Below are 12,873 nucleotides of genomic sequence, written 5' to 3'. Positions count from 1 at the left end.
AATCATCCACCATCCATGTTTAAAAAAATGGCCTGCTCAGTGCCTTGTCGCCTGCCTAGGAGTCGGGCAGACAGGGCTGGGTGCTAGTACTTGGGCGCCCGCCCCGGTGGCCTAGGCGAGTGAGAGGCAGGTGCCCAGGTATTGGGCCCTTTTCTTGAGAATAAAGTGATCCTTAACGACACTTTGGATCATTTTTGACCCACGAATTTTTCATAAAAAGCTATTGGGGGTATTCTAAACGCCCAAATTAAAAACTTTTGGAATCGAAGCCCCCCAAATCTTTGATTTTGAGGTCTCTATTAATCAAAACAAAAAATGAGATTGTAAGAAACATCCAGAAACTTACTCTTCATTGTTGGAATTTCATCCATAAGCTTATAGTTCTCTTTTGTAATTCATCTTGTCTAGTTGAGATAGTGGTTCATATGTTAATATGGAGTATGCCATACTTAATTTGGATTGGATAGTTGGAGGTTAATGCACCATGGACTTGTTTTTGTTTTTGATTTTCTTCACTAAATTTTCAATGATTTGAAGTTTTGAATGTGTTTCAACATTCATGCATATATATTTGCAATGAAAAAGTTAGTTAGTATATAATATATATATATATAGGAAAAAGCTGGGATTGGCCCACTAGCTCATATGAACATATGAGCCCAACGGCCTAGATTGAATCTGGGCCGATCTGACGGTCACGACCTCAGTTTGTGTTTGAATTTTAATTTTTTTCTACAAATCCAAATCACTTGAAATTTTAGGCATGTGTTCTTCTCATCAAGGCACATCTAATAAAAATATATAAAAAAGTTATTCGCAAAAAAAAAATTGACCAAAATACCCCCAAAACTTTTCCGGGGTATTTTGGTCAATTTATTTCAGGTAAAATAATTTTTTGATATTTTTTGAAGATTCAATTATTGTTAATGAACACACTCCTAAAAGTTCAAGCGATTGGGATTTGTAGAAAAAAAATTAAAATTCAAACACTACCGGACATCCGTGATCATCAGATCGGCCCAGATTCAATCTGGGCCGTTGGGCTCATATATATATATATATATATATATATATATGTAGGGCAATGATTTCATGCAACCGTTGTATCGTAATATGATGCAACAACCTTATCAATCAAAAAACAAATATGATGCAACAACCTTAAAAAACCATCATATGGCCATTTGTTTGATCCAAATTTTGAAATATAAACTCTTTTCATTCTAATGAACAATCACAAAAACAGAAAAAATTGAAATCACAACCTAGAAGGTATTTTCTTAGCCCAATTAATATAGGCCACTCATTTTGGTGAAATGTTTAGATCTAGGCCTTAGAAGGATTTTTTTCATTTCCAATTTTTTTGGATGGCTTTATTATTATTAGATGAACAATTTTAAGAAAAAAAAAAAAGATTTTGAGTTTATAAAGGCTAAGATCTTGAAAATCACAAAATGAATGGTCTAGATTTTTTTTGGATGGGACTCCTTTTGACCATATCTAGGGTTCAAATTGAACTTTTTTTTTTGGGGGGATTGATTAATGAGATAAAGAGAGTGTGTGTGCAAAATTTGGGGTCATACAAATACCACAAACATGATTTTCTAGAAGTATCGTTACATTATACTATGATACAACCGTTGCATTGGATCATTGCTCATATATATGTATATGGAAGCATCTACACGACGCCTATGGGCGAAATGCTACAATGATTTCGCCCATAGGCCAATCATCTTCCAAAAAAATCGGACGGCGTGAGTTTTTAGACCGCCACACTGTCACAGACATATTAGGTCCGTGGCGGGCCAAAAATTCATGCGGAACAGCAACGGACGGTGCCGTCTGTTGTGGGTCCGTTCAATAAACTGTCACGGACATAGCAAGTTTGTGACGGAGGCGAAACACTGTAGCATTTCACCTATAGGCGTTTTTTAGGTTTTTCCAATATATATATATATATAAATGCAAAAATTACAAAGTTAATAGGACATATATGCAACTTTTCACTCCAGGGTGCTTGAGGTTCTAGGCGCCTGCCGAATGCCTGGGTGCTGGGTGCCATGCCGGCCGCCTAGTGGCTTTTTGCAACATTGCCCGTCGTAAAGCTCAATACTTGGTGCCCTTGTCCTAAGCCAGCTCTCAAGAAACCCCCCCTCCATCCCAAGAGCCCCTTGCACAACCCCACACCTGCTGCCAGTCACCACACCACCACCACCTCTTAGTATGACCATATGATGAACCTTCCTCCTCCCCATCTCCCACCCCTCCGCTCGCGCCCCCCTCCACCCAACAACCCCAATCACCTGCCTCCACTATCCCTCCCATTTTTTTCATACCCATAACTTCTTCCTCCTCCACCCCACCCTACATGGCTCACCTCTTTGGACCCCTCAACTTAATTTCCCCCCCAAAATTTGCCTTTCCCCTATCACTCATTGATTTCTCAGACAAATTCCTTTCATTGGTCCACCCTTCCCAATCCTACCTCAATTTCCTCGCCCTTCTTGTGGCCTCAAGCCCCCATTAGTATTGCTTACGTTCCTCCCACAGCCATGAACAACTCTTCTCTCTCTGACCACATCTCTCCAACTGCAGAAATGTCCCCCCACTCCACTAGGTCCACATACACCATACCTTGTCCTTCATCTCGCACACACACCACAACTAGTTGCAAACCCTTTACGTATCCATGCTCTGCCTTCAACATCAGTGGCAAGTTGGCAACACTACAACACCTTGTTACCACGAACTTGGATAGACGAGATCTCCCGACTTCTACCAAACAACAATCAGCCACACCCCATTGAAGTGATAGCTTCCAACCCTTGTCCCCCTTTCTTCTTCAGTGCAACCCCCAAAGCTCACAGACAGCACCCGGCATCTGGTCATCAATTGCTTCTCGGATTTGGAATCCTTCAAAGAATCTGAAGCTGATTCATACTACTCGATCGACTTTAAGGAAATCGATAGGATCATCAATGTCTAGGGAGATAGCCGCGAGGTACTGAAAGCAATGGGAATACACCATGATAGGCTAGAAACGAACATCACTGGTTTCCTCAAAGCTAATGTCATTATTAGGTGTCAAGAAAAAGGAAAAGGGTTGAGAGAGGGTTGCAACCTCTCCTTCAACGTTACATATGATAAGGGAGGCCCTATTTCTTGAAAGGCCCTATCCTTGGCTCAACTCACTTGGTCTACCAGCCAACCAGATACTCCCCTAGGCGCTTTGTCGCAATCTCATATGCCTCTTCATGAAGAATTTGGTATGGAATATGAGGTGTTTCGGTGACATTGAGAAGAAGGCTGTTCCCTTCAACCACAAACAGATGTCTTAGCATTGCTGGAGACTGAGCAATTCAATACCAACCTCTAATTGGTTCACTAATTTGGGGCTGCAACCCTGTCAATGGGAAGCCCAAAGTGTGTTTGGTGGAATTTTGTTAATTTGGGGCCCTATCCTCCACTCCTACATGATGGCCCTTGTTGCCCCCTTTCATTCACCCTCTTCTCGACAGCTTTGCTTGGAAATTGTTTAGAAGTGCCGAAGCTGTCTCTCATGTCTGGTGGTTTGGTCAGGTGTCTTTGGTAGTTGTCGTTCTGGGCCATAATCGGCGCTTTCGTCCTTCTCTCTGTCTGTTCCATGGAGCTACTTGTTCTTCTAGGATGATTCCCCCATTAGCCGGTGGTGATCTCTCCGTTTTATTTCCTTTTCCTTGTGTGTGTGTTGGAAGGCTGGCCTAGCCTAGACACTGCAAGGTGGGTATAGGAGAAATTAGCCTTGTGGTGCCTTCCATATATGTATGATGATCTTTATCTCTCGAATTGAGTTGATGATGAGATTTATATGCTATGCAAGTGGGCGTTGAATCTGCTTCGATTCCTGCTTATTGGCCTCTCTAAATTCTCCAGGATCCTGCTTATTGGCCTCTCTAAATTCTCCAGGGTCCTTTGGACTGGGAATGCTTAGCGCTTCCTCCGTTATACTGGTCTTTCCAACTCGTCATATGCTGGGTAGCACCCCTCACTATCTGTAGCTCGCTCATAATTGAGGATTCACTTATTGTTTTCTGATTTTGATTCACTTGATGTTACCAAAATATCAAATTCTAGAAAGCTAAATCCTGAGGTTTATGGAGAGTTATTGACATTTTTGGGGAGATTCTCAACTTGACTCCTAGATTTTGTGTTTTTGTTAAGCTTACTTTTTATAAGCTCAATTTAGATTTATACCATGTCCCAACATGTGTGTGTGGAATCAAACAACTTGGGTAGGAAATTTTTTTCATATTATGGAAGTAGACAAAGGGGTCTTATCTTCCGTAACACCTTGATAGCGACAAGTATTAGTTGTTAGAGCAATGACGCTCGTACAATAGAAAGTTTGAACTGGAAGGGGAGAGCTTTGAAGTACTAGTGATACTCCAAGGCAGATTGGTCCCTATCCACATGTCTAGGAAACAATACATATGTTGTATATATTGACAAGGTTAACTAGTTTGCCAATCATGGCATTTTTACTGCATTTAGATGATTAGATCCTTTGGGGCCGTTTGGATCCATGGAAAAAGATTACTTGGAAAAATTTATTTCCTTTGAAATGTATTTTGAGAAAAATATTTCCTATAAAATAAATTTCAGTTGTTTGGATGGTACATGGATGCATAACATTTTCATGGATTTTTTATTAAATATTTTTATTATATTATTGATTATAATCTCATTTTTTTCATTGAAATTGAGAGAGTTTCTCTTTCTAAATATTTGAGATAATTTCTCTTTAAAAATTTTCGAGGAGTTTCTCTCTCTAAAATTTGATATAGTTTCTCTCTCTAAAATTTTAAAATATTTTCTATCCCTAAAACTTAAAATTTGAGATAGTTTCTCGCTAAAAATTTTAAGTACTTACTCTCTTGATATAGTTTGTTTTTCTAATATTTTAAGATACATTTCTCTCTAAAACTTAAAATTTGAGATAGTTTCTCTATCTAAAATTTTTGATATAGTTTCTGTCTCTAAAACATTTTTAGGTACTTGTCTCTCTCAATGCTTTAAAAAACGGTCTGCCTGGCGCTTAGGCGCCCGCCTAGGTGGTCTGGACCAAAAATCAGCATGCCTAGACCCAGGCGGCCCTACACAGGCGGATGTACCTGGGTGGGCGCCCAAGCAGGCTAGGCGGGTGCCCAGGGCCGTAAGGCCATTTTTGTGTTTTTAAACTGCCGAAAAGGGCAAAGAGTGTCATTTTGACCCCCAAGGTTGTATTAAAACATTATGGGGTTTATTTTTAACCCCCAAAGTAAAAAAAAAAAAAGGAAAAAATCCTCATAATATGAAAACACCCAAAGTGAAAAAACTAAAGGGTGCCTCGAGGTTTTGCGCGCCCGCCTAGGCGTTGGGCGCCAGGCAGGCTGCCTCGGGGTTGCCTAGCATTTTTTGAAACCTTGGTCTCTCTAAAATTTGAAATAGTTTCTCTATAAAAACTTTGAGATAATCTATCTCTAAATTTTTTTGATAACTTCCCTCTCTAAAATTAGAAATAGTTTCTCTCTTAAAATTTTTACGATACTTTCTCTCTCTATTATGTAAAATGTGAGATAGTTTCTCTCTCTAATTCGTGGGGGTGTTTTTGTGGAATTACTGAATTAATTGTATTTTATAAAATGGACGTCTCTGTAATGGGGAAATCTGGCTGGAAATCAATTTCGGAGGGTAAAGACAATTATACAGATTTCTTTATTTTTGGTTTGAAATGAGGAAAATAATTACAGGTGAAAATGCTTTTCAGTCCCAAACTTGCGATCCAGACGCCAGAAATGTGCCATCTCGACTAAAAATCTTTTTTGAAAATGTATTTCCAAGTATCCAAATGACCCCTTAAGGTTTGATAGGATTATGTAACACTTTGGTCAATGAAGAAAGAGGACCCATTTTGTGCTAAAAAAAAGAAAAAGTAGGTTCTGATTTGAGATCAAACCAAGTCCCATGTGGGTGTGTGTGCAATTAGGAATTGATTGTGAATAACATCTAGCTGTCCAGCTTATTGGAAATAGCCAGGCTTGAAGTGGTTGGAGGAGGTTGGGCTTGTTCTGCATGATACTCATACTCATCATCATCATACTCATCATCATCATCATCATCGTCCGAGCTTTATCCCAACTATTTGGGGTCGTCTACATGAATACTGCTCCACCATTTCACTCTATCAAGGGGCCATACCTTCTGTCAATCTATAAGTCACCATATCTCTTCACGCTACTTCTATCTATACCCTATTGGGCCTTCCCACTTCTCTTTTAGAGCCTTCCACTTGAATTAAATCACTCCTAACCGGTGTTGTTCTAGATCGACACTGCACAAGGCTAGAACACCTAATTCTACTTTCCCTCATCTTATCGCCTACTAGTACCCTTAAGTTTCCTCGGATGTATTCATTATGAATTCTATCCTTTCTTGTTTTACCACTCATCCATTTCAACATCCTCATCTCAACTTTACTCATTCTATGGATATGTTATTTTTGATATTATCAGGCATGTTCGCATTTCTTGGACCCACATTTGGTGAGAAGCTTTCTGATATACTCGCGAAAGAAGGGGCAACATCTTCATATGGGGGTGGAAATCCGTTGACATTTTAAAGACAATGGCTTCCTCGATTCTTTTGTCACACTGAGAATGTATAACATTTTTTGTATCTAACTCACCATCTTGGTGACATACTGCCCATTAAGGGTTATTTTTTTGTATACCTATTCCTTTCCCTTAGTAGAAGTCAACTTTTCTCAAAAAAACATTCCATCCTATGAAGCATGGCGGGTCTTATAGCCATCCTATAGAACTTCCCCTTCAATTTCATTGGTATGCAATGGACGATCACATAAGACTCCAGAAGCACCTCTCCACTTTGTTGACTTAGCTCTAATTCTATGCGCAACATCTTCCTCATTTTCTTCATTCCAGTGTTTTAAAATGCGGCCGCATCACCGCATATGCGGCTGCATCATGCGGTATGCGGTGGGCTCCACATCTGAACTGATCGCATATGCGGTTTTGAGCTATGCGGCTGCATATGCGCAGCGTCGCATCGCACCGCATCTTTTCTGCTGAATATTTTTTCGATTGTGCCCCTCTGGGAGGGGCAAAATGGTCTTTTTGACCATCCAAAAATGGGGGAAACAGTTTTTTTTTTTTGGGGGGGGGTATTAAACCCCCTAAACGATGATTTACAGTCACTTTTGTGGCTTTTTTTGGATCAAATCGAGCAAAAAAAAAAATTAGGCGGAAATTTTTTTCATTCAAATCTTCGATGTGGTGGTTGTTTGATACTTGGATGTTGATTTGATGCTTTTGATTGTTAATTTGGGGAGGTTAGGGTGAAAATATGATGATTTACAATCACCTTTGTGGTTTTTTTTTTATCAAATCGAGCAAAAAAAAAAAAATTAGGCGGAATTTTTTTTTTTCATTCAAATATTCGATTTGGCAGTTGTTTGATATTTGGATGTTGATTTGATGCTTTTGATTGTTAGTTTGGGGAAGTTGGGGTGAATTTGTGACAAGAAATCGGGGGTTTCAGAGGCTGTGAAGAAATCGAGCATTGTTTCAAGAATCAGTAACTTTTTATTCCTTCTTGTACAGTAATATTGTAATACTTATTTTTGGGGCAATGTCTTCTTCCCAATCTTCTAGTAATAAGGATTCAGCTTGGAAATATGCCAAACTAAAAATCCAAAAGATAGAAATTGTGTGATATGTTTGCTATGTGAAAATACTTATATAGGTGATATTTTTCGACAAAAAGAGCACTTAGCCGGAATTTCTGGGAATGTAAGAGCATGTCCACAATTTACAGATGATATAAAAAAGGAGATTAGAGAATACTTGGATAGATAGAGAGAAGAAAAAAATGAAAAGAAAAGAATTACTTGATGATATTATTTGATGATGATGATGATGATGATGATATGTCTGAAGTTGCTATGAGGCAAAGAGTTACTCGTACTCCAATCTCAAGAACACCTCTCTCTAGGGGGCGAATGGATGTTTTTTTCACCCCTAGCCCTGAAATTGTGGTTCAGGAGAGAGAAAAAAACAAAACAAACCACAATTAAAAATAGATACAAGAAAGAATAGAGAAAGTCGGTATGTAAGTGGATTGCAAAGTGGATTTACATGGCCGACATTCCTTTTAATACTTTAACTGTAGATAGTTTTGCATGTATGGTCCAGGCAATTGGGCAATATGGCCCAGGACTTGTTCCTCTTTCATTGCATGAAGTTAGGGAGCCCTTGTTGAAGGATGCTGTATATGATGTGAATAAAATTTTGATTTCTCAGAGAGCAGGGTGGGAGAAATACGGGGCCACTATTATGTGTGATGGTTGGTCGGATGGGAAGTCGAGGGTATTCATTAATTTTTTAGTTAACTGTCCAACAAGTACTTTTTTTGTTAAGTCTGTTGATGTATCAGACAAGTCACATGATGCTACATACTTAAGTGGCTTGATGGATGATATTGTAGAGTTTGTTGGAGAGAAAAATGTGGTACAAATTGTCACTGACAATGGTGCCAATTGTGCTGCACTTGACTTTGAAAAGGACGCATATGTTTTGGACTCCTTGCGCACCTCATTGTGTTAATCTTATGCTTAAGGAAATGGGTACAATATCTTTATTTAGTGGGGTGATTTCAAGAGTTATATTTGTTGTTGGATTTATTTACAGCCGCACCATAGTCCTAAGCATGATGAGGTCTTTTACAAAGAAGAAAGAATTAGTGAGATCGGGTTTCACTAGATTTTCCACATCATTTCTCATACTTCAAAGCCTAGCCAAGCAAAAAGTGCCTTGAGGACCATGTTTTCTTCAGAGCAATGGAGTCAAAGCAAATGGTCAAAGCATAAGGATGGGAGAAAGGGTGAAAAAAATATTCTGGATACATCTTTTTGGAGTCAAATAATTCTCGCATTGGAGGTGACTCGCCCTTTAGTGAGAGTGCTTCAACTGGTTGATGGTGATGTGAAGCCCACCATGGGCTATATACATGAGGCAATGACTAGGGCAAGAGTAGAGATAAAGAATGCTTTAAAGGATGATGAAAATATGCGTAAGGCTATACTTGAAATTATTAATAGCAGATGTAATACCCAGCTTTACAGGCATCTCCATTCAGCCGCTTACTTTTTAAATCCATCTCTTCACTACAAGCACCCATCCATTGAGTCTGATCGTGTAATAAAGGGTGGGTTCTTAGATGTGCTTGAGAGGTTGGTGCTTGACAGAGATATCCAGGATGCGATCTAGAGCCATGAATTGATTAAGTTCAAGTTAGCCTTGGGAAACTTTGGGAGAGATATTACTATTTAAAATAGGGATACTACAGATCTAGGTAAAGGCCAAAAGTACCCTTACTTGTCTTTAACTTTGTTTACCCTTAATTTTTATTTATACAGTTGCATGGTGGGCATTATATGGAAGCGAGACACCAAATCTACAACGTCTCGCTATTCAAGTGTTGAATCTCACATGTAGCTCATCTGGTTGTGAGCGCAATTGGAGTGCATTTGAGCATGTAAGTCCTTAACTCCTTATTCTTTAATCCTTATTTCTTGAATTTCAATTTCAAATTTCAATTTTCTAATATAAAATCTAATTTCAATTTTCTATCACAGCTTCATATAAAAAAAAAGAATAGGTTGGAGTAGAAAAAGTTGAATGATTTGGTTATGTGTGTTATAATGAGCGTCTTAGGGAGAGGTATCAAAATCGCATGAACCTCAATCCTATTCAATGATATGAAGCTGTTGGTGATTCCACAAGTCAGTGGACCATGGATCTAAGACTAGAGCGCGTGTTTGAGGGTGAGGATCTTACATGGCTCGATGTTGAGCTAGCAACAGGGGCTAATGCAGAAGATCGATCTAACACTAGAGCACAAAAGAGTAGAGCAGCAACAGGACCTGGGTCTAGTCGCACTCACACATTAGCTCCAGAGGTTGAGGAGGAGAAGCCTGACTCAGAGGAGACCAAGGAAGAAGAATACATAGAGGCCGCTGAGGATGATATTGATGATGCATATGACGACTCTCAAGATGACTTTTCTGATTAATATTTGAAAAATTGACTTCAAAATTGTCTGGGATGACTATATTAAGTAACTATTAACTCTTCTTGAGCTTAACTTCAAGACCCTTTAATATTCATGGAGACATGGACTTTTGGTTTGTAGTATCACTATTTTGTAACTTTGAAGTTTGTGGTTGCAAATTTGTGCTTATGGTTGTTGGTTGTTGATTGTTGAATGTTTTATGAAACTAGTTTCAAGTTTCTAGTTTCTAGTTTTTATCAAGGGATAGTGGATATAGAATCTCTGACAACTAATATTTTTGGACTTACTCATTAAACTAAAATACCTACTATCACATATATCACCCCCATATGTTTTTTCTATGCACTAACCTATTTTTGTAGATTTTTTAGAATTTTTTTATATTTATTGACCGCATTGTCGCGATGCACCTGCATCCAGACCGCATCGAGCCGCATCCCACCTCTTTTGGCCGCATCCCGCATTTTAAAATACTGCTTCCTTCTCATGGATTATCGACTGAAGATATAAAAAATAATCTCTTTTTGGTGCTTCTTGGCCATCAATATTAACTAATTCCTTGTTTCTACTCTTGTTATTATTAAATTTGCATTCTATATGTTGTCTTAGAATTGTTAATTTTAAAACATTTAGATTCTAGAGCATCTCTCCAAAGTTCTAACTTTGCATTGAACTGAGGTCTTGCTCTCATAAGGTGCTGAAATCTTATGTGCATGTGTGTGTGTTCATGTTCCTATTAATGTAGTTTGTGCATTAACTTTCATCTGCCAATTACTTCTTATACACTACGCACTAGTAGTCGAGTCCGGTAATGTATGTATCAGTCCTTCACCTGTTACTTTTTATAAGATGCACTGTGATTGTTAAGTCTTAATAGTATTACACATGTACACACAAACACCCAGAAAGATACTTTTTATTTATTCTTTGGGGTTTCTGTGAGCAGGAAGCACCAGCAATCATACAGTCCTACTACAACAAAAGGATAGTCGGCTGCCCAGGAGGGGAAGGTGGTAAGTTTTTGTTCTAATTTAACTGGTTACTGGTTTGTTGCGTATGTAAGGTAACTCTGAAAAATGCTTACAACTGTTCTTTATTTTTGTACCTTTTTTATTTTTATTTTTATTATTTTTAACACTTTGACTGCTTTCTTTTATAGTTCATTTTATAGTTTGATGATTCTGAACATCGTTTTGCAGAGGATGAGCATGATGTTGTGTGGTTTTGGCTCGAGAAAGACAAGCCACACGAGTGCCCTGTTTGTTTTCAGAATTTTAAGGTCAAAATCTGTTCTATCCCTCAATCATACTAGTTTATATCATGGGAAAGCATTCCACTACAGTGTCTCCACATCCTACCAACACCGGCTATTGACATTGGGTGGCTGGTGAGAAGGCATTGCGGTTAGCTTCAGTGTGCTCATGGCTTAAACCCCCATATGCTAGTATTATACGCACTGTGCCCATATCTTGTGTCCGCCCTCACTGAGGGACGGTGCAGATGAACCATTTTCTGCATTTGATCAACATGGCTTAAAAACCCATATGCTAGTAGTATACGCACTGTGATTGTTTAGTGTCAGCCCATCTCTTGTGCCCGCCCCCTCACTGAGGGACAGTGCAGATGGACCATTTTCTGCATTTGATCCACCATTTCCTGTCAAACAAAATTATCAGTTCACCTCCAATGTCCATCATTGAGGTGGATGGTGGAGATGATACTTATACTAAAGAATCTAGACACAAAGTTGTATATTTTCCCTTATTATTCCCCTTGTGTTGACTTTTCTTATTACTTTGCAGCTGGAGGTGATCGGCGAAGGTGGGTCACCTGAGGGTCATGGTGACGATGGTGAAGACCATCATCACTGATGCTGTGAACCCTGCCTAGTGTTTTCGACCACAATAAGAACTTGGTGAGAGAGATGATGACAATTTCTGTTGATTTTGTGTGGCAATGTCGAAGCCTTTCCTTATGTTGAGTTTCCTTACTAGGCTATTGTTTTTTCTTTTTTGTGCTTGGCCCCATAATTATTGTTTTTTGTGCATGGGTGTGGCCAGTCACACAGATTTGTGTCGACCTTTTTAACCCATCAATAATTTCTGGCCTTTTTCTTTAGCTTTTTTATTTCCTTTGTATTATTTCACCCTTGGTGAACCTCACAATGATTTCTTGGCAAGTAATTTTGAATTTTTTGTTTTGGGTGTTTCCTTTTTGGGATAATATTGAGAAAAAGGGAAAGCCTTATAAAAGTAAAAATTATGGAAGGCATTTAAAGGGAAAGGGGAAAATTTTGTGGTAAAATATCTGAAAAAGGAACACCAATTTGATGCCAGGACCTGAAAGTTTCAATATCTGTGGTTGTATGCTGATTGCGATTCAAACAACCATCTCTGGTTGAGACCATTGAGCCAGGAGGCCCAGCCCTTGTTGGTTGGCCTTTCTTTATTTTTATTTTATTTATTTATTTATTGTTTAAGGTCACAATCCCCAAAGCTTTTGAGAAGTTGTTCCTGGTGATTAACGTATATTTGTAGATGGATGATGGTAACAAAAGCTGTATTAGGAGCCTCCAATTTATTCATTCTACTCGTGTCTTAAACCGAGTAAGCGTGATGGAACCAATATATTTTAAATTTTTTCAAGGACACGGTTTCTATGAGTCACGTAGAAATGAGTCACCCCTTCAAAGTTTACTTTACTTCTGAGAAGGATTTTTGGACCTAATGTTTAAGAACATGCAATCTCTCTAACATGGAGATC

The 12,873-nt window shown here is 38.7% G+C and overlaps 1 protein-coding gene across 2 annotated transcripts in view; it reads left to right on the top strand.

The window, feature by feature from the left end:
- Positions 1-12,310, top strand: part of LOC18431713 (Rubredoxin-like superfamily protein) — a 31,217-nt gene extending 18,907 nt beyond the window's left edge. For both annotated transcript variants that reach the window (XM_011624110.3, XM_088866453.1), the window contains 3 exons: positions 11,057-11,123; positions 11,310-11,389; positions 11,913-12,310. In XM_011624110.3, the coding sequence (XP_011622412.1) occupies positions 11,057-11,123; positions 11,310-11,389; positions 11,913-11,981 (216 nt within the window). In that variant the 3' untranslated portion in view covers positions 11,982-12,310. The remainder of the gene's footprint in view (positions 1-11,056; positions 11,124-11,309; positions 11,390-11,912) is intronic.
- Positions 12,311-12,873: the final 563 nt, after the last annotated feature.

The sequence above is a fragment of the Amborella trichopoda genome, chromosome 5, assembly GCF_054954075.1.
Source record: "Amborella trichopoda isolate Santa Cruz 75 chromosome 5, AtrichopodaSantaCruz75HAP2 v2.0, whole genome shotgun sequence".
NCBI classification, from domain to species: domain Eukaryota; kingdom Viridiplantae; phylum Streptophyta; class Magnoliopsida; order Amborellales; family Amborellaceae; genus Amborella; species Amborella trichopoda.
Note: the sequence above shows the minus strand (reverse complement) of the source record. Positions and strands in the feature narration are given on the sequence as shown.